The sequence below is a fragment of the Athene noctua genome, chromosome 8, assembly GCF_965140245.1.
Source record: "Athene noctua chromosome 8, bAthNoc1.hap1.1, whole genome shotgun sequence".
Classification (NCBI taxonomy): domain Eukaryota; kingdom Metazoa; phylum Chordata; class Aves; order Strigiformes; family Strigidae; genus Athene; species Athene noctua.
The window spans coordinates 4,131,685-4,156,492 of NC_134044.1; the positions used below are offsets into that span (position 1 = coordinate 4,131,685).

The window sequence follows — 24,808 nt, forward strand, 5'->3', positions numbered from 1 at the left end:
TGGCGCCGGGGCGACAGTCTGGCCCTGCCCCGCGGTGACTCTGTGGCGCCGCGGCCCCTCTCGCCCGGCAGCGGAAGCGCCGTACCCGGAAGCGGCGGGCGCGGCGCGAGCCGGAAGGGAGCGTGGCGGCCGCTCGCAGGTGCGGTTACCACGGCGACCCGCGCGCGGGGCCAGGGGCGCGGGGGCCTGCGGCGCCTCCCTCAGGGCGCCGGGCGGGGGAGGCGGGAGCGGCCGCGGCGCTCGGCGGGCCCCGGCGGCCGTTACGGCGGGGCAGGTGGGGTGGAAGCGGGCGGGCGGAGCCGGGGACCGCTCCGCCGCCGCCCCTCAGCCCTGCGGCGCCTCGGGCGGCGGGCGGGCTCTGCGCGCCGCCGGCGTCGGTCAGTCGGCGGCCGTGCGAGCCGAGAGGGGCTGGAGAGCTTCCGAGACCGCGCTCGGGGCTTAAGCGCCCTTCGCCACTAGCGAACAGACGTCCCAGGCTTCAGTTTTGGGGGTTTTTTTCGTTATCAGCAGTGCCTGCGTTGCCGCTCTTCACTTAGCGAGCCGTGCGGTGTGACGGGTGAGGGTTTTATGAAAGCACGCTGGATGTTGACTGGCAGCTAGAACAAGTCGTTTCCAGTCAAAGCTCCTCAAGCATGTGATTTTGGACTGATCAGTTAAACGCCATGTTTTAGTTTCGGTGTCTGTAGTACGGCAACATGATACCCACGCTTTAAAACATGTGCTTACAGACCTCTGTGCATTACCAGTGATCTTTACCGTTCACTGCACTGGGTTCAGACAGATACCTTACTTCAGCGTTGGGGCCTCTTGGCACTGGCATCTTGGTCCAAGCAGGAGGTCTTTTTCCACTTTCCCTTCCCCGAAGTGGAGTGTCTTACCCGTTTGCTACCAAGCAGACCTCACTGTACGCGGCAGAGGTCAGTGGTCCCTCAGGACCCGTGGCTATGGGATGCTTTATCCCTTTCTCGAAGGCTGGAGCTGTGCAAGTTTCCAGAAGTCAGCGGTATTTTAAACTGAGTAATCGGAGGAAAAATATTTATAGATGAGTCTTGAAAAATCCACTTTACAATGTCTTAATTCAGGTTTTTCTTTGTTGCCTCACACAGAACACAGCTGGATCTCCTCATGTCACTTATGTTCATTTCTGTGCCTCTTACCTCTTCTGTTCTCCAGGGTGTATTTTTTTACCTTTTTTTTTTTTTGAGATACTGGCCTTTTCTTTGTCTTATGGCTGTTGTTATTCATGGAGTGTGGATAGCAGAAGTATCTGCAGGTTTTCAGTGACTGAACTGGTGTCAGATGACAAATGCATCCTTTTTCTTTTTCCCCTATTTCATATATAAAAAGGTTTTTATTACAGTCTTTCACAGAATGGGAAAGCAGGCATGAGAGAGCAGCACAGGAGTTTTAGCCATAATGCAGTACAGTATATTAATTTCCATGTTCCAAACTACTGTGTAAGATTTGCAGTGAATAAGAAGGACCTGATCCTGGGATGAACTGCAGACCTTGTTTTTTGTTGCACTTGGCAGAAGCCAACATTTCACTCCACAAATATTGACTGAGCTTCTTCCTCTGCACACAGCAAGTGGTAGCTGGGACCGTTCCGTGTTACACGACACCATCTGTCTGCTTCCCAGGTGCAGCGTAAAACAAATGTCGTGTGCAGCTGAGCAGGTTGCTCTTCATATATTATAGCAGGGCATTTCTGGTTTTCTTTTGGAAGAAGGGACGTTGAGATACAGAAGGAGCCATGGGAGATCTGGTGAACTTTTCGCTGGAGTAGTGTAAATTTTTAAAGGTAGTAGGATGAAGTTTTGTCAATCTCTATACACACAGAGGTAGAGCTATAGCTACAGGTACAGAAGACATATGCAAAGACCATGTTTTACATTGAGATCATCATGAAAAAGAGACACAAGTTAGATCCTCACAGGTTGCTGGGTGTAATATACCTGGGATCCGAGTGGGCTGTTTTTTCAATAGCAGGGGCAAAATGGAAAATGAGTTATCCAGAAAAATAAGGATTAAGAAGTGAGAGAGTGCCTGGATGTATATTGGGTGTGGAGTAAATATACTCTAGTTGGAGAGGGGGGGAAAAAGCTTGAACTTTTGGAGACTGTAATGGAAAGCTAACAGGAGAATTTGGGTCTTCCACAAGCTTAAAAGTTATGGACAAGGAAATTCCACTCAGCTTTGTTATGGTGTGTAGGTCAGAGAACATATAGGTATGAAAGTAGCCATGAAGGTCATAAAGAAATGACATAATTTCTGTGGGATTTTTTGGCTCATTTCTCACAGTAGGTTGTATCATTTGAGTCTGTCTTCATGATTTCATTCATTTTTCAGCTTCTAAAGTTGGTGGTACTTAGTGCATCCAGGAAATGCTTGTTTCTTCATTCCCCAGAGAAGTCCGCAGTACCCAGCAGAACCTGAAGGGCTGACTAGGAAACCTTAACCTTGCCTGGCTCTTCTGGCACTGGTTAGTATGCCAGCTGGTGGATCTGTGCAAACACAAAATGTGATTGTACCTCCTGTAACATGAACAGTGGTTTGGTTTTCCACCTAGTTTGAAATATGCACTGTTTGTAGCACCTCTTCTTAAGGCATGTAGTGTATGATGTGCGTGTCCCAGAACAGAAGCAAGTTTATTGGAAAACATAGAGGAAGCTGGAATTGATTTAAGTTTAACTGCAGCTTGGGAGTCAGATCTTAAAGTCCTTGTCCCTTTTCATGTTTTCATAGTATTTTGATTTTGTAAGCCCAAGTGAGAGTATGATTGTGTCGCTGATGTACTGTATTAAATGTGCCACTGAATCACAAAATGTGTAAGATTCTGTACTTACAAAAAGAGATGGTGCAAAACTAACTTTATCTCTTCATCTTGTTTAGGCTTCTATAAAATGGGAATACTTACTGCAGTTCTTGGAATCTGGTTCAGCTCTTCACTTGTAAAAGGAGATTCTAAGGCTGTGACAACATCTCTAACTACGAAGTGGTCTTCAACTCCTTTATTACTTGAAACAAGGTAAGTGCACTGTGATTTTTCATTGACAAATGAGTGTATGTTTAGAGGGTAAAGATAACATGTTTTCTTTTTCGTTTGTGGTGCTGTGGATTCTGGTCATTGCTAGCTCATTGGCAGCAATAACAGTTGAACGTGATCATTGCTGCATTTGGGGAGGTGGGCTGAATATTTTCAAGTAGATAGTTTTTTGCATGGTAAATTCTTTCATTGTGCATTAGAACAAACATTAATAACAATTAATAGTTATTTTTTGCCTTATGAAGTTTTACTCAAAGCACTCAATAGAGAGGTTTAGCATGCTCTTGTCATCACATCAGTGATGACAGCAGGTTTTGATATATGTTGCTTATGTACGTTTAGCTCAGTTGAGCTTGAGTTTAATTTTGTTCATGTGGGTTGTGCATTGATTATCTTAAGTCAGCTGCTTTGTTAAGAGTTGTGCAAGTCAGCCTGGGGAGATTTCTTTTATGGTATTAAAGATTTAAATTGTGTCTTTAAAAAAAAAAAAAAGCAAAAAGAAAGCAAAATGGTGTCTTTTCACTCCCAGTCTACTTAGCACTTTACAAGTCACCATCGTTTCATTTTGCAGTATTCTAATTTGGAGATGTCTATGCAAAAAAAAGGGACTTCTAGCTTTTTGTGCGTGTGTTTAATTTTGTATCTCTTAAGGGTGTTGCCACATACAGAATTCTGCCTGCGTTATTGCAAACTGGTTCACATAAAAATAGTTGGGCATTGCTGGGTTTCATTCAGATGGCATGGCTTTGGGTGGTAGGATAAGTGTGTCCTAGGTGAAGTTATTTTTCTGTCACCTTCTCTATAGAAGCTGAGGTTTGAAGACTGAAAATCCTTGAACAGTTAAATACAAAGCTCAGGTGTTAATGCCAGGATTTAAATACCCTGAAATGCAAGATACTTGCTGGGGAAAAGCTCACAGTAAGAGACTGTGAAATAGTAAGCAAATCATTAAAATAATGTGCCAAAGACTTGATATATAACCTAACCATGATATTCAAAGACTTTGGGTAAGTAGGATTGTTTTTTCTGGGGTAAATTGCAGAACAGTACAGCACTGCAGTGTATAATCATTCCTGCTGTTCAATTTTCTTAGGCCAGCACTGCAATTCATTACCCAATTGTTCAAGAATTACTTATCACCGTAGGTCAGAACAGGTTGAAATGAACACACAAGCTATTGTGGCAGGTAGTGGGCTCAGATCTTGTGCTGTAGCACCCTTTAGCATGTGAGGCATGTTGCAAGTTTAAACATGATAAAGTATTTGTTATTAACAATGTTTAGAGAATTATTTTACTCATGTTGTATACCTACCTAATAATATGCTTAATGTATGGTTAATTACAACAGCATCATGATTTGAAACTGTGATTTACTTTGCTCATCTAAAAACAAACAAACAAAAACCTCCACCAAAGCTAGTAGTTCCAAAAAAGTACAGTTTGTTACAGCAAAGTAAACAAAAATTAATGTTTCTCATAAAAGATAGATAGCAAAGAAATGCCTTAGGGAGGAGAGCTCCCAGGATGCACACTGCTGTCTGCCAGTGGTCTCTGAGAGATTAATAAGTGCTTTACAAGCTTCTTTCGTGTACTGTGTGTTTCTCCTGGCCTGCAACTATTACTTGTTTGAGTTTGGTTTTTAGCTTTCCTGGACTACTTTTTCTAGTAACATGGTTTTCTGATATAGGTAAACATATGGTGGGAGCTAACTTTCTGTAAGCTTTACAAAGTATTAGAATTGTCACTTGAGAGAAAATTCATAGATCCAGTTAACTTTCTCTTTTTACTCAGTGAATTTTTATCAGAAGAAGGTCAAGAAAAATTCTGGAATTTCGTTGAAGCCAGTCAAAATATTAAGACATCTGAACAGGATGGTAAGTTTTCATAACTTTTTTCTTGATGATGACTGATAGTTGGTATGGTTGAAAAATAAACTAAAATGTTTCACCTTCCATTGTGTTAGTATTGTATAAGTCAAATGAGGACTGATTTCAGTAATGTCTTTACTGCAAAGTGCTCAGGGCTTTTGGCTATCCATTTCACAAAAGCTGTAGTGGGTGAGTCCAAAAGATGTTTTACTTGCCAGTTTCTGTTTCAACATGAAGTATAAAATATAATAAATGATTTTTCTCTGTGTTTCTGTTTCTCAATGGAAATTAAATGGGAGCTCTTAATGTTTCCCACCTCCCAAAGCCTATGCTTGCACCCTCAGGAGTGTATTTAAGTGTACTCTCATGGATCTCTATTGAAGTTCACTCTCGTCCATCTGTAGAACTGGCTGTAATAAAAATTGAGGAGTAATGGTCATGTGCATATTTACAATTAATGCCACGGGCTTCTGTTAGTATAAATCACAATTGAGATGAAAAGCCTTTCTTCAGTGAGAGCATGGTATAGAAAGATAACTGTTTGTTCTTTGACTTTGCAGGTAGCGATTCTTCTTCTTACCATGAAATGCTGAAAGTAGCCTGCCAGACTCTGTCACCTTTGCAGCAGAATTTGTTAAAATTTTCCTTGTCTTTACGCTCTTACTCTGCAACAGTTCAAGCTTTTCAGCAGGTTAGTACAGGAAATCCTCAAACAATTTGTAGAACACTACCTCTGGCCCAGAAAGGAGCGAGCTGTATAAGGAGACATTTAAGAGTATAAAAAATCCTGAACTGATTAAATGCTCCATACAGCTGAGCTGAAGCTAGTTAATTAGTATGTTAAATATACTAATTTAATTGAGTGCCAAATTTGAGTCCATCTGTCTAGAGCAGACTAAAGAATTTGGATTTTGACATGTCTGCATATCTTTGATGCCCACTGCACTAATAATTGTGTGAAGATTTTTACGAGGAAAATCCCTATAGGTCCTCTGTTGGTACCTGTGCTGCTGCTACTGTTCCTGTTTTCCAGTTGTACTTATGTGAAGATAGTGATCCATGAATATATAGCTCTAATGATTAGAATGAATGGAAGTTCATTGTAGTCTCCGTTCTTTTTCAGACTCGGTGTATCATATAGTTCATTGCAAATTGTCTCACATTATTATGTGCTTTACTTAAGTAATACTAGAAGATCATCCTTTTTCATCTGGAGTCATTTTATCATTTGATGATTAACAAATGTAGAGGTTTCTGATGCGTAATGCAAAAAAACCCTCAACCTAAAACCTTACAATTGCAAGCCTCATGTTTTTTTGCCTGGAACTAATATTACAGTTAATAGTAATAGACTGGAAAAATATTTAATAAGTTAAGACTTAACTCTCAAATTTGCAATTTTTACCTTGCATTTAAATTATGTAATAAGTAAGGAAGAAATACTAGTTTAGAATTCAGGAAATCGAAGAAGACCGTTTGCTATAGAGCTACACTGTTACCATTTTCACTTGTTCTAAGGACAAACATTCAACCTACTTTATTACAAATATTTTAATACAGATAGCAGCAGATGAACCTCCACCGAAGGGCTGTACCCTGTTTTTTGCTGTGCATGGGGAGAAGACGTGTGAATTTGACTCTCTTGGAAACCTTTTACAGGCAGCTTCAGAAAGGTATTTACTTCATTTCCTGTCACTGGATTAGCTCTTAAAATTTAACCTAGTTAGACTTACTGCTGGAAAGAGATTGTAATAAACCAGTGGTTTCTACATTCTTCAGTGTTGATTTATACTGTCCATTGCTTGCACAGAAGTGGCAGTCTCTTATTTCTTATGAAGCCTGACTGGAATGATTGTTTTCTTAGCCGTTGTTCTCTGATCTTCTGCTAGGAGGAAGAATGCGCATAGGAAAAGTTGGAAACAAATTGTTGAGGGATGGTAGGAATTCTCAGGAGTATGTAAAGCCTTTAGTATGTAGGGAGAATAGAAAGCGCTGGGCTGTGTATTAAAATGATAGTTAATATAAGAGAGATTGTTTCATGAATGGCTCAAAGCATGCACAGTATTTTTTCCCTATATAATTTTCTCAGCATTAACAAAGAAAATTTACCACAATATATATATCAAATTCGGATTTCTTTACAAGAACAGAACTTGATTGTAACTTTTAGCAACATAAAGAAACTATATAATACCTCTTTAGAAAAAGAAACCTAAACCCTTACATTTCAGTTTGTCTTCATAGTAATCTTGGTAGGTCTGGTTTCTGTAAGCATAAAGGGTTTTTTGTCAATGTGCAGACATAGGGCATCTACAGCTCATACATTATTCCTCTCACTCACTGGGAATATTTTAAATAATTCGTTGTATTTTAGACAAAATTTGAAAACAGAAGTTGAGAATAGTCTTCTCATTCACTTTCTTGTTTGTATACTAAGCCAGTGACAGGGTTCAATTGAACTTGAGTTCCTGGACCCTTTTTTCTCTTAGCCTTTTATTTTTTTTATACAGAATTTATGAATCACCACTGTGAGGAAAAAAAAAAAGGTAATTGGAAATTTAAGGGAAGTGGCTAATTTTTAAACTAAGGATCATATTAGATTCAAAATAGACCTAACTACTTGTTTGATTTTCATACGCCCATTTTTAACAAAGCTTTATCGACATGCATCAAGTGCTGCTGACCTTGATAATATTCGGGAATAGCTTGGCATATGCATTCAGTGAAGACAGGAACAGTGATTAACTGTGAGAAAAAGAAATTTTGCATCTTGCTTTGAGCGAGGAAATGCTATGAATCACAGTGTGATAATCTTCAATGTTTACTCTTAGGCCAAAGCCATTTTTATTCAAAGGGGACCACAAATACCCAGTGTCAAACCCTGAAAGTCCTGTCGTCATACTTTACGCTGAGATTGGCTCAGAGGAGTTCTACAGATACCATAAGAGGCTTGTTTTAAAGGCTGAGGCAGGAGAAATCACTTATGTCCTCAGACACTATATTGCTGTAAGTATATTTGTGCGTTGTGCATTGTAACAAAGGTATTTGACATAGAAAGAGTAACTGGTCTGGGTTTTAAAAAAGCAAACTCGCCTAAGTTGGTTCCCTTTAAATTGACATTTGCATAATGTGTTGCTGCTTGATATTTATTTGGAATACTCAAAGTTTATTTTTTATTGCATGCAGCTGAGGAATACTGGATATTTTAAATTTGATTGTTTAAATAAGAGAATCATTTGATTTTAGAAATGCAGAGTTAAACATCTCAGATTATTTACAGACTAATCTAAAAAAATGTTGCTCTACCTATATTACATTATAGGAACCAGATAGTCAGGCCACTTAATTACTTAATATGAAAATCAGGGATTAGCCTTATGGTACCATTTTCAAATGAAAGGCATTGTTTCTGTAGCAATTTTATTCCAGAACCACTTACCAGTCCTTGTGCAATTAGTCCTTGTTTCCATGTCCCTCCACTAAATTGCCTGTAGCCACTGGATTAGTGTTTAACTCTACATTTCAGAAGCTCTGAGAAATTTGAGTTGTTTGACTTTTTTCCTGAATATTATTTAACGTTGCTAAAACCTGCAGTGTAGCAACTAGTAGCGAGACCTGAGTGCAAAAAAAAAAAGCTGGTTCACTTCTAGTGACGTTTGCACTTTTAATAAAATAAAGTAACTCACTGCATACACCACTTTTCTTTTTTAAAGTAATTTGTTTATCAGTGTTGGGAGGAATACTTACATTCAAAATTAAGTGTATTGCACAGCAGATCTCAATACAGTTGTGTGACTCCTGTATATTTCAGAATACTAACAAGCAGTCATGCTTGTTGCCTATTAAAGTCAGAACTAATTATGTGTGTCTCAAGTCACCGATTTATTATTTTTTTGTAATTCTCTGTTGTAACTCTTCAGTTTCATTTTTGAACTTGACAGCTGAAGTTCCTTTCCCTCCTCTATTTGGTTTGATGATGTGAGTCATGATACACCGAATCCTGAGAACGTTGTTTTGTGTTCCTCTTTCCTTTGTGTTTTTTGGTATTTTTTTGGTTCATAGAGTTATCTTTGCTTGCTGAACTTCAAAAAATGTTGTTGAAATACAGTAGGAAATATAATTATTACAGTACATTGCTGCAGAATCACTCATTGTGTTTGTTTCCCAGTTACACATTACTAGTTATGATATGTGAAATGTGTACCAGCCTGAGATTTCTTAGCTTTGGGAAATGGCAGCTTTTAATCTGTGCATGCAAAGAAAGAGTGGCAATATTGTACTGCTTGCTTTTCCTTACAGACTCCCAGTAAAGAAAAAGTCTACCTTTCTGGCTATGGTGTGGAGCTGGCTATTAAAAGTACAGAATATAAGGCCAAGGATGATACACAGGTGAAAGGTGAATTATTATTTTGAGTATTTTCCTGTGAACATTTTAATTTTGCAAAGATAATTTGATATTTCTTTTGATATGAATGTTTGAATTGCAGATATTCTTCTTTCTTCAGGTCTGAAAACACTTCTGTTCTGCTCTATTTTGGGATTATGTTCTTTACAAGGCATACCTTTGCCATGGCACTTGTCTTCTGTCTTTGTGAAATGCTCAGCACAGTGGAGTCATGACTCTGGACTAGATCTTCATAGTGGCACTACTAATGCAACTAATTTCTTACCAGATAACCAGACTCTCTGCAGATGTAAAGCAATTCCTCTACCTTAACTTGCCTTAGTTTATCTATCCTCAGAGCAGAATGTGTTTCCTGTTCTCGTTTTTTCGGAAAACAGAACTTAGAATTCTGCATTGGTTTTTGCTTTTGCTTTCTTTAGAGCACTGATCTGTTTTGCAATCTCTCATGCACCTGTTAGAGTAATCTGTGTGTATACTGCTTATTTACACGTGCACACATACATGTAAATCCCAGAATTTCTGCTTTTATCTTGGACTTAAGTAATTAAGATTTTTTAATTTTTTTTTTTAATTTATTTTTTTTTTTAGTTAGAGATAACGGTTGTGGAGAACAGAACTCAGATTTTGAATTGGGCTCTTCAGGATTTTGCAGTTTTATCAGTTTCTAAATACAGATCTAAACTCTTGACTCAGAATATTTTGGCCCCATGTAGAGCATAGATACATAAAACCTTTGGGCTTTATTTGCAAAAGTATTTAATTTTAAGAGAACCTAACATACTGGAGGAGGTGATCCAATTTAAGATTGTTATTACTGTGTGCGAATTTCCATTAGTTTGTTACCAAAAACTCATGCAAAAGCTCTGATATTGTTTGTAGAATAGGACATTAAAGGCCTTCAGGTGGGGAAAAAAAAGTAAATCTGAGGAAGATTTGTTATTTGTAAACTTGCAAAGTTTTATACTGATCAGTAATCTAAATAGAGTAATCTGAAATGTTTTACAAAATGGACAAACTGTACTTGTATTGCTACGAGCTGCAAATAGCTCAGTAGATAGTAAGCTGCCCACCAGAGGTATATGGTTCTCATCCAGCTCCTGTCTGATTCTGTGAATGTTCTGACTGTGAAGTCTTTTGTTCATGCCTGTGCTGTTTTGGCTTGTCCAGGAGCAAACACTCATCTAAAAGGTCAGAACCTCTAGTTAGACTTAAGCATAAAACATCTAGAATGGAGCTGGCATGTGTCCAGCTGGCTGGGGGATCGTGGGAGTCTTTTGCACAGATTTCTTCTTGATGCTTAAGCACAGAATTGGACTTTACTAGGATACTATTTTTTTATCATGTATTTTGGGGATAAAATCAGGGTAGGGTTCACAATTGAAGTTTAGCACTTACTCTACAAAGCTGTCACATCCTGAAAGCTCCCACATCCCAGTGAATTCCTCTGCAATGCCTAGGCCTCTGAGATTTCCACTTGTCTTACGATTTTCCTTCTCAATAATTCAACCGGGTTTTATGGTTTTATTTCAGCTGTTACTGAGTTCATTTATAAAGGTAACGTCTCTTGGATACAGGTTTAAAAGTAAACCTGAAACTTGCCCTTTCTTTCTTGTTATTGATTACTGCAGTGTAGTTTTGTGAAACTAATCAAAATGAGTGTGAGAACTGTTTCTGAATAGCTTGGTAATAGTGTTCTTTTCTGTGTGTTTATAGGCACAGATGTGAATGCTACAGTAATAGATGAAAGTGACCCTATTGATGAAGTGCAGGGATTTCTGTTTGGAAAGCTAAGGTAAAACTCAGTTGTAAGTTGTTGGTCTTTGTCATATCAAGAAAACTTGACGTCTCAGAGATGTTGATCTTTTGCTTTGTTATTATTTTTTTAACTGCCTGACACTTTCCGTGTGTGTTAGTAGCATACTTTTTCATGGGATTTGAATTAGCAGCTGACTTGCTTGTAGGAAACCACAGAAATTGTTTTACCCTTGTACCCTTTTAGGCAGTTGTATCCTGACTTGACAGAAGAGCTGAAAGAGCTTAGAAAACACCTCGTGGAAAGTACCAATGAAATGGCACCTTTGAAAGTATGGCAGTTACAAGGTAATCTGTATGAAGACTTTTAAGTATTGTACTGCAAAAACTTGATGTAAACATATCTTCTTGTGTTCTACGCAGATGGGGTTGCTAGTGGCTGTGTACGGTTGAGAGAGTTTGACTATGAGTTGCTGCACTGGAAAATACTGGATTTTTCTATACCACCTTTTAGAGTCCTGTTGCAATAGCTTTTAGAAAGACTCTTTTCACAGGACTTCTGAAACGAGGTTTGCATTCTATATTGTGAAGTACAGTAAGACACTTGCTCTTCAGCTGACTACTTGTATGATCTGCTAAATGCAGAAAAGCAAAGGAAATGTAAAGTTTCTTTCCATGGTTACATTCTTGGCGTGGAAGGCTGAGATTTCTCAAGACCAGAGTAAAACCTTATTTCAAAAGCATCTGCATGCAACTCTGGCCTGTTTCCCTGGAAATCATCTGTAGAGGCCTGTGGAAAGGCTTTTCATCCTCTGGAAAAAAAAGAGTAATTTGAAATGCTGAACATATGTTGTAGCCATAGAGAATCTACCTATATCCAACAGATGGCTGTTCATATTTCTAGCTTGTGAAACAAGTACTGAAACCCCTTCTGAAGGGCAGGTCCTCCCACCTCAGCCAGTGGTCCGGACTCATTGAAGTGACCTGCAAACAGGATACACTGCTTCATTTTGAAAGGGTTACTTCAAGGCAACAAGCAGAAGTTGAAGACAGGAAGATTTTTTTTTTTTTTTAAAAAATATCTAAAGGTGCAGATGGAAAATGAATTTTCATAGGTTGCAAATAAGCAAAAAAGTTGAAATCTAAAGTTCAGATGACTCTCCATTGGCTTGTTTTCAGTTTAGATTTCTTGACTTCTGTTTTCTCCCTTCTAGATTTAAGTTTTCAAACTGCTGCTCGCATTCTGACTGCTCCCCCTGTGGATGCTTTGATGGTCATGAAAGATCTCAGTCAGAACTTTCCTACAAAGGCCAGGTAACTTTAATGATGAGTTCTAGGAAGTTTTCTTACAATCTTTTTTCTGAGCAGAACCTGAGACAAGGCAGCCTTGGCAGGGTTGATGTCTGAGTTCCCATTTAGCTGGAAGCAAACACTGGGGAATGTTTATGCAGAGAAGTTCTTCAGCCTGTGGTTACAAAATGAATCTCAGGGTGTCTTTCTCAGATGGCAGTTGATGTGGACTGTTGTGAAATGCTTCTGAACTTTTTGCATCAAGTCCTCAAGAATTTATTGGATAGGTTTTCTGTTTGGTGGCTTTAAGGTTTATCTGTTCCACTGGATCCCACTCTTCTTCTGGGATCCACTTTGCCAGGCAATCTCATGTCAGAGACTGATGAGCAATTCCACTGGTTTTTGCACTTTGTGAATGATCATATTCAAATTAATTACAAGAAATTAAGTCATAATCTGGCCTGCTCAGCCAGTCTAGAAATATATTTATGTTGACAAATCCATGACCTGAGTTATGAAGATGGTGTTGTAGGAGCTCCTCCTTTTCGAGTGGGTGAAGATACACCCAACAGTAAAAAGAAACTGAATTCTGGTCTTCTTTCCCACTAACTGATGTTAAGATTGTGCTAGTTACAGTTTCTTAAAGTGGACATTGCACTCACTGAGTTTTCAGTCAGGTCTGTGAGCTGTACTTGCCCGTTCTGTGATGACGCAATCACTAGAGCCAATGTAAGGAAAGGAATGGGAACCCACAATGAGGAGTGAAATCCCCCTGCTTTTGCTGCTAGCCTCCACCTCTAACCTTTCTGGCAGCACCCACTTTACTATGGTTATTTTACTAAATTACATACTGCGAGTTGGCATGTGGTTAACATTTTTATGTTCTGATGAATGATACAAGAAAAAATAGTGCATCCTACTGTTTAATGTGCCACAAAGTGCAAGTGCTTCTGATAGCAGCTCTATATACTAGGAGACTAAATACATTTATATAAAAGGTACAAAAATTAGGGTAAGTAGGTATTTAATCTATTCATTAGATAAACAGAAAGATGATTCACAGCATAATGTTTTTATTTCTCTAGGGCCATAACAAAAACAGTTGTTTCATCGGAACTAAGAGCAGAAATTGAAGAGAACCAAAAGGTAATGCTTCCAGAAAGTAACATAGTGTTTTTCCACTTCTGTTTTAATATAAATTCAAGCTTTGAAAAGAATAATTCTATTTATTATTTTTGCTCAAAATAATGACCTGGTATTTTCACACACAACTTTATTGTAGTATGCATCTGCGCAGTAAAGAAGTGGTGGATTTCAAACATGGATTAGGAACGTAATTTAGCTTGTTTGCTCAAATATGAAAATATTGGTCCTAAATTCTTTGAGTGAGATCACTGTGCTGGAGAATGGTGATGTGGGATTTTGTTCACAGAGCTGCCCCTACAGTGGTTGTTCACAGTAGTCAGGCATTGTGATAGTTGTTTGGCAAGCACCTGTTAATGTATATGAAAGTGACTTTCTGTTAGGTATCTGAACCCAGAATCTGGTAACTGCCAGATGTTTATTTATCTTTATACAATTAACTTTAAATACAATTAAAGTACTATGTTCTTAACCCTGGGGAAAATGTTTATTTACACAAAAGATACAACATAGGTGTTAGAATTTCCATGCGTACTGTCTTAATCTGATCCACAGGATGGATTCTGTCAAAAAGGAAGCAGTAGAAATGTTGATGTCTATGTCACATCAGTCTTTACTTAGTTTGAGTTGCACCGTTGTAGTGATGACTTGCCAGCTCAGGTTGTATAGAGATGCTTCTTGTAAGGACTGTGCCTGCTGCGTGGTCCTTCAGTCTCTAACCTAGATCTTACTTGAGTGGTATAGCAGATGTGTAAAGTCTGCGTGTCATAGCATTACTTGTTCTGGGTAATGGTTAAAAAGAAGCTGATTTCACCGATTTTAGGTTTTAATTTCATTCTGAACTTCTCAAAAGCAATTAGATATTAAAAAATGTGCGTGCTTTTTAGTGAAAGTTTTTAGAGTCAAAATGTAATTATATTTTTAGATTATTTTAAAGTGTCTGAGCTGGATGGAATGTAGCTTGTTAGAAGGCTATTGCTTAAAAAGCAAATATATGTAAGAAGATGCTTAAATTTTAAGGATGGAGAAGATATTTAGTCCTCATTACCTAATTTGAGATGGTATTTAGATACTGGAATTCATCAGTGTTTATAAGGGAGTCACAGAATAAACTCAAAACCTTCAGCCATGGCTTAGAATGATTCATACTATGTGGAGGAAATGGTTCCAGTGTTGGTGCTTTTCAGAGTGAAACTAGTGAAGGAATAAAATTTACCGGCTATCCAAGTAAGTCTATGTGTGCTTTGAAACACAATCATAAAACCACCCAGGTTATGAGGGACCTCTGGAGTTCACCGAGTAGGTTCTGGTGTTTGCAGAAAAATGTTTCAACAGCTCTGCTGTGTACTTGGCATTAGCAAGGTGCTGAAAAAAACAGTAGCCACTTGGGAATTTTGTAGAGGCTCTTGTACAGAATTTTGTACAGTTGAAATACACCTGGTAGTGCAGTCTGGATGGAGTGCAAAATGAAAGTTTAAGATGGTGATAAAAACAAAGCCAAACAACAGCTTTTGCTGTCTGATCTATGCTGATCTATTCTTACATTTCAGTCTCAGTTGGTATTAATAGGAAAAATAAAAAGTATGTTAAGTACACACTTATGTCTTTGTTTAAAATCTAATCAACAATATTTGGCTAGTCTAGTAGTAAATGCAAAGTTACCTGACATCTACTTACAAGTCCCCTGAGATTCCTGTTCTGAAAGAGAAATCCCTTGTTGTTCAATAGCGATAAAATCAGGAAAGAAGGGATGCGGTTTGACACTGTCGTCCGGTGTGGTTCTGGAAGGGACAAAGTATAGAATGTAAGTGCAAGCTAAAGCTACCTGGTGGCTTTTCTGTTATGTGTTAGATCAGACTGGTCCACAGGTAAACCCATGATTTTGTGGATTCATTTTTATTCAAAGTTTGTCTAGGCTACTAGATCCAGATCTGGCTAGAGCTAACCCTGCCCTTTAAAGCTATTCTTTGCATGACTGTCTGTTGGTATTATTTGATAGTGAAGTTCACTGCTATTAATAAGTTTTTGTTTACTATGTAATTATCCACAAAAAAGATACAATTTAACACTGCATGTACTCAGCTCTTCTCTGGGAGCTTTTTTTATTTAGTAAAATACATAATTTCTTCCTGATTAGATGCTGCTTTCCTGTTCTTGGTACTTCACATGGTACTTTGCTATTCCTCTATTTGCTTTGCTCACATTCTTCATGATATTAGTGTTTTTAAATGTCAAATACTATGCTGCTTCTTCAGTGTTCATCATGCCTCTTAATAGAATTTTCTAACTGGTACCACAAAACTAGAGGTACTGGAAGAAAGCAGTGTCATTTTTCAGTTTTTAAACAGAATTTTTCATGCTAGAGTTGGGAAATTCACTTCAGGAGGACTGGGTTTTATTCATCTCTCCCAGTTCAAAATTGTTCTCTGTGACGGTGCCTCACTTCAGGAGCAAGTATCTGTTCCCGTGGGTACTGCTTAGAGGTACTTGGAGGAAAAATGTTGATAAGACTTCCCGTTTTGTGCTGCCTGATTTTGGGGAGATCAGACTACAGTGGCAGCTCATCTACATTTCATTGATGGCATAGCCACTAGGTCAGGGCTTTTTTAAGATTGGTACCTTACACACAGTAGTTACAGTAGTAGTTATAATTCTACTAGTGAGTGCCAGACACTATCTAGCAGTTTAAGTATGTTCTGCCCAAAACTGCCTATTGAAGAGCTAACACAGGTAACTGGATGCTGTTTGTCCATCTACTTTGTGGGCTGTCAGCTAAAAGAAAAATTAAATTACTTCTCTCAAGCATTTTTAATTATTTAATCTGAGTATATTTAAAAAGTCTACTCAGGGACTTTCCAATGCACTACTGAATCATGTATGAAGAAACAAATGGAAGTCTGGTTTATGCCCTAGATAGCTTCCATTGTTTTTTTCCTCTGGTATGGATGTGCACACAAAGCCAGCAGACTGTAGTTGAGAGGTAATGCAGTGCAATTTGTAATGCAATAAGGGAGATAAAATCTGCAATTTGACACATTAAACTCTAGTATGTTTTTCTGTGCAGAGCATTGTTCTAATGGTCTACTTTCTTTCAGTATTTCAAAGGAACATTAGGATTGCAACCAGGAGATTCTGCTGTGTTCATCAACGGACTACTTATTGACTTAGACACTCAGGACATATTTAGGTAGGAATGTTTTATTTTTCAGAATATATCTTGTTTAGGAGTCTACCTCCTGCTTATGGATGACAGTCAGGCAGTTTTGAGTCTTCTTCACAAAGTCTATAGTTAGACTGGGTTTAATTGTTAAGTACTGGAAAAAGCAAATCATGGTTCCTGCTCTTATGCAAGTACATTTCTAACAAAAAAGCTGATGTAAAAACTGGAATACTCTTGGAGATTGGAATGGTAAGTCACTGTTTGTATTGGGTTTTTGATGTGTGCTGTGACTAGCAAGGTTTTGGTCTCCAAGACTGACAACATACAGGCTTTATTCTGAAGATAAAAAGACTGATCCTCAAAGGATAAACCACTGTAAATTTTTCATCTGAAAACCACCCTATATCTTTGTCAAGATTTGTTTCAATAATGTGAAATAGAAATTACTTATGTATATCATGCTTTAGTTAATGTAGTTTTTCCTAGAAATGCAATATAATTGAATAAGTTTAAATTATCTCAGGTTTCTTAGGACAGTTAGAAATCAGTGATGAATAAGAAGTAATGCACAGACATGGCAGACTTGTTTATACCTTTCATCTGTTAACCCTTAGGATAAGAGCAGGTTATTTGCTGTGTCTTTAAAATTCAACAATATTTTTTTCTTTTTCCTTCCAGCTTGATTGATGTGCTACGCAATGAAGCCCGCGTTATGGAAGGCCTGCACAGCTTAGGAATTGAGGGTCTATCTTTGCACAATGTTCTGAAGTTGAACATCCAGCCATCAGATTCTGACTATGCTGTGGACATCAGAAGCCCTGCTATTTCAGTGCGTATGGTTTTATAAAAAAAAAAAAATCTTATTTGCCATTGGGCAATGCATTCTTCAGCTGTCAGGGGAACTTTTGTACTTATCTCACAATCAACTCAGAAACTGCAGTGAAGGAAAAAAGGAAAGTAAGGTTATAAATATAATTAGCTCTTTTTAAAAAGCTTAACTTTTTATTCATACAGCTCTCAATATAGTGTCTGATTTTAAAAATATTTTACAGTCTCAGACGAGCAGGAGGACTGTCAATCATTTAAATGGCTTTATTTTTTCTTAGTGGATCAACAATCTTGAAGTTGACAGTCGTTATAATTCCTGGCCTTCCAATGTGCAAGAACTGCTGCGTCCCACGTTTCCAGGCGTGATCAGACAAATCAGAAAAAACTTCCATAATTTTGTAAGTACTAATCGGACTAGAAGTGAAACGTTCATTCCACAGCTTTTGCAACTTACCTACATATATGCTGGATTCTCTGTCACTTAAATATCTTGAGATAGGATGCTTTTCTAAAAGGTTTTGTTCTACTCATCCTAGTGAACTATGGCTGAGATTCAGGGATTACTGAGCGTGATTCTCTGGCATCTATTAGATGGACTTGACATGTATTAGATAGGGTCTTCAACCACCTCCAGCTGTGGGAGCATTAATGTGGTATCTTTTTCTCTGGAGTTCAGTACTTTTAACACTGAAATCATTAAATAAAAACACTTGGGATGAATAAAGGGCCCGCATTAATTCTGAATGGCCCTGTTCTGTCCGGGCTTGGGCTTGCTTTGAGAATGTCTTAGCAGCATCAGCTCTCCAGGGGGTTGAGCAGAGCAATGCTGTGGTCCTCGATTCTGACAAATGCCTGTCTCCCATGCACATCTTAATGGGTGGATCTGTGTACACGCAGAGGCAGAAGCCTAGATGCTAGGGTATATTGAGGTAAAGGTAAAAAGTACATAAATAGTCTGGTCACTTCTGCTTAAAGGAGTGGTTTAGGCTGGGTATTTTAGATAATGGACTTAGACACTTCACAAGAAACTAGTTAGTGGGCCTCAGCTCCCTGGCAGTGTACAGAATAGGACTGATGAGAATTCTGCACTGAGACATGAATGAAGGTATCTCTAATCAAACACCCGTGTCTTGACTTCTTAAGGAAACAGAAACTTCTCACTTGCAATTTGTATGCAGGTGCTGATAGTAGATCCTACTCATGAGACCACAGCAGAGTTACTGAATGTGGCAGAGATGTTCTTCAGTAACCACATCCCACTGAGGTAATTGCTATGTTTTAATGGGATTTTTTTACATTAGTTTTGATTTTGTGACATTTGCAATTGTCAAATTCTCATTAATGGGACAATAGAAATGTTACACGTCTTGTCTTGGTGATCGGGAAGGGCGTTTCCTCGATACTGTTTCTTATTTAAAATTTTTTTACTTTAACTTTTGCTACTAGCAAAATAGAGTTCAGTTTCTTTAACAGTCCAGAAGAAACTTAAAAGCAAGTACTTTAGGTGAAGGAGAGATGAAAAGCAAGATTGTGATGGACTCACCATTAGAGTTGATATGTCCTAAGTTTGATTCCTGACTGCTCTGCTCAAAATCACCAGTCTATTCCAGAAAAAACCTTTGTCTTAGGTGATGATCACAGCTGACAGTTGTATGAAGAATTGATTATTTATAATAGATTCATGATCTGGGGATTTGTTTGATTTCAGGATAGGACTAGTCTTTGTGGTTAATGACTCGGAGGATGTTGATGGACTTCAGGATCCTGGTGTTGCCCTCCTTAGGGCATACAATTATGTGGCACAAGAAATGGACACTAATTATGCTTTCCAGACTGTCATGTCTGTAAGTATTCATTTAAAAGGGAAATTAATGTTTTAATATTTTCCATGTTATGTAAGCTTATGTTAATGTGCTAATATGTCAATAATGGAAGAAGTTTTGCTTTGACTAGGTTGGTTATTCAGAGTATCTCTAAATACTAGTACCGTACACAATACACATTTCTTTGGAAAGTGCTTCTGACCTTACTTGAACAAGTGAGACTAGATTTAAATGTGACACTTAAGTTTTGCTTAAGTTTTTCCTGATCCTGCCTCTTTGCTCATTCTGGCAATGAGTTCTAAACTGTTGTATCCCTTCAATATTATAATTTGTTTTGAACAGTTCCTGCTGCATACTTTTGCCACATCAAAGGTGCTAGTCAATGCATTTTCACTTGTGGTTTGCCATTGTTGTACAAACTGACAAATTAGGGCATACTGTAACATTAAACTGCTGGTGACTTGAAGACAATGACTTTTATTCTCATTTTTTGGGGTATGTATTTGTAAATTGAAGTAAAATCTTGTGTCTTCAAGAGGGAAACAGTTACCTGCTTTATATGTGAGATCTGTTGTATTGTTTATAAGCATGTCTTGAGTTCTGAAGGGAAGGGTAACTCTTTGGATATGCTTCACTTGAGCCTTTTTTCCCCTAAGCACTAGTTTTCCACCTCAAATAACTTTTCTGATAAAAGGCACAAGTTATTATTTAAGGAAATACATATTTACCTCCTTCCAATCTCACAGAAATGACTACGAGGTAAAGCAAGATTATTAAAAGTGCTACAAGTGCTTAGGAGCTGTTACTGCAGCTGATAAATATGAATATATGTTTTGCAATCTGCCTGTTAATGCCTTATTATAATTACTGGAATATAGGTGACAGGTCAATTTACCTTTGATAAGGACAGGAGCTTTATGGTTGCAGCTGTAAACTTGTGTTTGTATCCCTCTTTCAGATATATAACAAAGTGAAAACAGGAGATCAGCTGAAAGTGCAGCATGTGGTTAGTGTTCTTGAGAAACAGTATCCTTATGTGGAAGTCAACAGCATTCTGGGAATTGATTCTGCCTATGATCAAAACAGAAAGGTAAGAATTCAAGAAATAGAGCTGTTTTTCACTTTTTGCACTTCAACACCATTTTGAAAATTTATTTATGTACAATTTTTGGATCCAATATTCTTACTAACCAAGTAGTTCTTTTGTTATCATGTTGGGTGACTTATATAAGTTGGCTTTATATAATATACATAATATATTCTAGTATATATATATTTTTAAATCTTTATGTATAGTACCAGGACCAAGACAACTTTCTTGTGATTCGTAAGTCATTCTGGTATGCAGACTTCAGCAGAGATTAAAATTACTTAAAAAAAAAAAAAAAATTAAGGTGCTGGAATGGTTCATAAGAAGACCAAGGGGCTTAATGTCTGGGAGGGACTGGTGTGGGTTTTCTTTATTGGTATTTGACTACTGTGTGATATAAAGTAATGATGATGAATTCAAAATGCCTTTCCTATAGCAAGGCATTCAACAATCTTCCTCAAATAATTTCTTAAAGTTATTTTTAGGGTTGATACTCTTCTGTATGGAGAAAATTGGGAGAGCAAATTACTATTGGATCACTTATATGTGACATGAAGCAGATTTTATTTGACGTTCTGTAGAGGGATGTTTATGTTTTTGTTGAATATTCTAAAAGAAAGAGTGAAAATACTGTCTCCAGTAGCTCTGTAACATAGATGAATCTGCCTACATCTGTAAATGTAAGGAATGCAGCCAGGGTTACATATATAGGCTCATATGCACACATGCTTTCCATCTTCCAGTGTGGGAAAGTGAAGGGAAAAGCATTTTGAGGAAATTGAAACTCCTGAAAGTAAGACAGACATTTTCATATGATGGGAGAGTCCTTTTCAGTTTACGTACTAGATGCCAAATCAAACCCCAAAAAACCAAAATCAACAACTCCCCCCCAGACTCCGAACACATGCAGGGTACTCTCATCCAGAAGAAGTGAGGGGCCATTCTGGAGGCCTTGCTGCAACTGGTGCACCTGGCACTGTTCAGCACAACCACAGCTTAAAGCACTGCAAAGCCTTCACATAAGGAAGGAAGGAAGCCTTTAGAAGGAGCCTGTCTCCATACAAACGACACAAGTTAAAACAACACTGAGCACTCTTTCATGTGATCTGAGCTTTGTGATAATTATGTCCTTAAAAGGTCCTGAAAGCTCTCAACAAGACCTCTAAACAGTAGAACCTGATTAACTTTTGTCCGTAACAGACTATCAATACTGATGGTGCATTTTGCAGTGGTTACATGAAATGGGGAAATTTGTCCTTACGTAATAACCCCCTGCCCCACAAGTAAATGTTTTTCACAAGTTTAAGAAACATGTTCTTAAAAAATACAAAGAAAAAACTTCTACCCTGTCTTATGTTACAGCTATCACTGCTTGCATTGCATTTGCTTCCATATGCAGTCAGATTTTCTATTGTGCAGTTTTTGATATTACCAGAAAGGGCCCACTGGAATTTATTTATTTGTGGTATGAACTTAGTGGGATATTTTGCACTTCTGTGTTACGAAGTGACTACTTTTGCTTTGAAACTCTGAAAGACAAGGACATCTTGTGCATGTAAGATACAGAAAGTGTCTTATGCACTGTGTGAAATTAATATTCTTTGCATTGTATAAAAGCTGGAAGGACATCTTAGTGTGCTTAAAATAGACTTGGGTGGATATTGTGTGGAAATGTTATGGACCTTCAGGGTAATGGACTAATGTGGTAAAGCTCCTTCTTCCCCTGTATTTAGGCAGCAAGAGGTTACTATGAGCAAACGGGTGTAGGTCCACTCCCTGTGGTGCTGTTCAATGGAATGCCTTTTCAAAAAGATCAGCTGGATCCTGATGACCTAGAAACCGTGACAATGCACAAAATCCTGGAAACCACAAGCATCTTCCAGCGAGCCGTGTACCTGGTAGGTGCTGAGGTCACCTGCGACTTTAGAGAGAAACAAGTTTTGGAAAAACTTGATTCAAAAGTCCCTGAATATGTAATACACAAGACAACTTAACTTGCATAACTTCTTGGTTGGTTGGTTGGTTTTCTGATGTTGTCGTTTGGTTTTTGTGTTTTGGTTGTGGTTTTGTTTTTTCTGAAGTTATCAAAGGCAAAATATACATGTGAAATAATGAATATTGCTTCTTTCCTTCAGGGTGAATTATCTAATGACCAAGATGTGGTTGAGTATATCATGAACCAGCCTAATGTTGTTCCAAGAATTAACTCAAGAATCTTAACGTCTGACAGAGAGTACCTAGATCTGACAGGAATGAGTAAGGGATGCTTTTAATTGCATTAAGCCTGAAGTATCTGAGTCAGACTTTTGCTGTCCCAACAGAAAGCTCTAGTGGCAAAATATTAAGAGCACCCCAAGTGATGATGTTCTAGCTCTGGTGCTGGGGGAGATGTTATGTACAATAGCAACGTTAAGGTCTACAGATTTTTGAAAACAGGAATTTGGTTTGATTTTATACAAACCTTTAGGGGAATATGACTCATGAAGTTGAGAAATTAGCAATGCCAGCAAAAGCCAAGAACAGTCATATAATGTATAAAGCAACAGCTTGTTTCTTATTTCTAACCTTCTTTTGAGCAGAGATTGACAGTCATCTCTGGAATGACTTAAGATTTAGCAGAACTTTTCATGGCTAAATGTATTAACACCCAATGCAGTGACTGCAGTGTAATGACAGTATTGCAAAAACACTTGTACAACTGCCTTTTTTGAGTTGCTTGAAAAATAGTAACACAGTGGGTTTTTAAAGGTATATTATTTGCATAAACTAACTTCAACTAAGTGAGACTTGAACAATTCTTTCAACTGACTTCATATCAAATATGCAATGTAATTATTAAAGCAACTTATGAGACAAAAATATAACTTATGAGACAACAAAAATGTATTCTTCATCTTATATATTAACAGTGGAGATTAGACATAAAAAGCAGTATCACAGGGAACAAAATGGAATGTGTTCTTAATGTTCTGGTAATAGTAGTGATTTTTCTTTCATTTTACATGGAATAGTTGCTTTGCCATCTAATACTTTCTCTCTTTCTCAGATAACTTTTACGTGGATGACTTTGCTCGATTTACCACATTGGATTCCAAACATAAGACAGCTGCTGTTGCAAACAGCATGACCTACTTAACAAAAAAAGGTAAAGTCTGCAGTGGATTATGAACCCAAATCTAATCTTGTGTGTGTTTCCAACACACGTATTGAGCCTTGTTCAGGCCTGTGGGTAATGGTGCAATCTAAGTGTTAAAAAATATCTATTTTTTTTAATAAGTCATGACATCTACATGTAACAAGAATGTACCCCTCTTTAAACCCAGCTCAGTTTTCAATGAATAACAAAATCCCACCCCACCTGCTCTTGCTATATTGCAAATGACCACCAGAAATGCAGCAGTGTAAGATCTGATCCTGCAGTGACACTGACTAAAAAAAATACAAAAGGTGTCCTAGCTCTGTCTCATAATTCAAAATGACTAAAAGTTACATGGATTCAGAAGTTACTGCCCATTATATGACAACACATAACATGTTCTGTGCTGTTTTTACTGCTCCAGTGCATGTACTGCTTTTTCAGTGTAGTATTGTTTTATTACAGTTATACATGAAGTCTCCCGTTAATGTTAAAACTCAGCTGTACTTCTCAGTGTAGGAAAAGCATGCACAGACATAATACAGAGCTTAATCAGGCATTTCCTATGTCCATTTCAGTGAGGTATCATAAATAAGCTGCTGTCACTTGAACCAATTCCTCTTGTTCCTGTCTGTCATCTTTAGTAGACTCTCACAAGTTTCCCCAGTAATGTCTCCAGCCACTGCCACCTTCATGCGCTGCCTTAAATGTTCCCATTGCTCCTTCTGTCTTGTACTTGCCCTCAGTTCATGTTCAGCCACTTAGATCTGACCAAGTTTCTTGTTTTCCTTTTGTAGAGTATTAATTAAATCTACACCTGTGCATGGTCATTTGAAAATGCATTAATTTGCAATCCCATGGCTTGACAGTTTTGGGTCACTGCCTCTTCGGTCACTTAAGATATTTAATAACTGGTATCTGATTACAGTAATGCTGTAGCACATTTGTTTTCTAAAATAATAGGAAAGGTATACATATTGCTGGCTCAGCAACAGTACTGAAATAACACTGTCATGCTAGTTTTTAAAGAGGGAAGATAATAGAAATGGTTAATAATGGCATGGAGGTTTTTGCAAACAGTCTTCAGAATGATGCTTTCACAATACAGTATGAAACTGGTAATACGTAGTATAATTATTGCTGTAGCATGAAAATAAGTCATCAGTCTATCTGAGAGGAAGAAAAAGTCAAAGCTTATTCTAAAAGTAGCACAAACATGTGGCTAGTTGGACTTGAACTTCAGTGATTCACTTATGCCCAGTACAGT

General features: G+C 38.0%; 1 protein-coding gene across 1 annotated transcript in view; it reads left to right on the plus strand.

The window, feature by feature from the left end:
* Nucleotides 1–99: 99 nt before the first annotated feature.
* UGGT1 (UDP-glucose glycoprotein glucosyltransferase 1) overlaps nucleotides 100–24,808 on the plus strand; it is a 45,610-nt gene continuing 20,901 nt past the window's right edge. Inside the window, exons 1-21 of the mRNA XM_074911817.1 lie at nucleotides 100–139; nucleotides 2,350–2,482; nucleotides 2,893–3,028; nucleotides 4,838–4,920; nucleotides 5,475–5,605; nucleotides 6,475–6,587; nucleotides 7,746–7,920; nucleotides 9,214–9,310; nucleotides 11,033–11,111; nucleotides 11,319–11,419; nucleotides 12,286–12,385; nucleotides 13,447–13,507; nucleotides 16,600–16,691; nucleotides 17,343–17,493; nucleotides 17,771–17,890; nucleotides 18,671–18,756; nucleotides 19,201–19,336; nucleotides 20,274–20,405; nucleotides 22,139–22,303; nucleotides 22,541–22,661; nucleotides 23,452–23,550. Coding sequence (XP_074767918.1) covers nucleotides 2,904–3,028; nucleotides 4,838–4,920; nucleotides 5,475–5,605; nucleotides 6,475–6,587; nucleotides 7,746–7,920; nucleotides 9,214–9,310; nucleotides 11,033–11,111; nucleotides 11,319–11,419; nucleotides 12,286–12,385; nucleotides 13,447–13,507; nucleotides 16,600–16,691; nucleotides 17,343–17,493; nucleotides 17,771–17,890; nucleotides 18,671–18,756; nucleotides 19,201–19,336; nucleotides 20,274–20,405; nucleotides 22,139–22,303; nucleotides 22,541–22,661; nucleotides 23,452–23,550 — 2,167 coding nt within the window. The 5' untranslated portion in view covers nucleotides 100–139; nucleotides 2,350–2,482; nucleotides 2,893–2,903. The remainder of the gene's footprint in view (nucleotides 140–2,349; nucleotides 2,483–2,892; nucleotides 3,029–4,837; nucleotides 4,921–5,474; nucleotides 5,606–6,474; nucleotides 6,588–7,745; nucleotides 7,921–9,213; nucleotides 9,311–11,032; nucleotides 11,112–11,318; nucleotides 11,420–12,285; nucleotides 12,386–13,446; nucleotides 13,508–16,599; nucleotides 16,692–17,342; nucleotides 17,494–17,770; nucleotides 17,891–18,670; nucleotides 18,757–19,200; nucleotides 19,337–20,273; nucleotides 20,406–22,138; nucleotides 22,304–22,540; nucleotides 22,662–23,451; nucleotides 23,551–24,808) is intronic.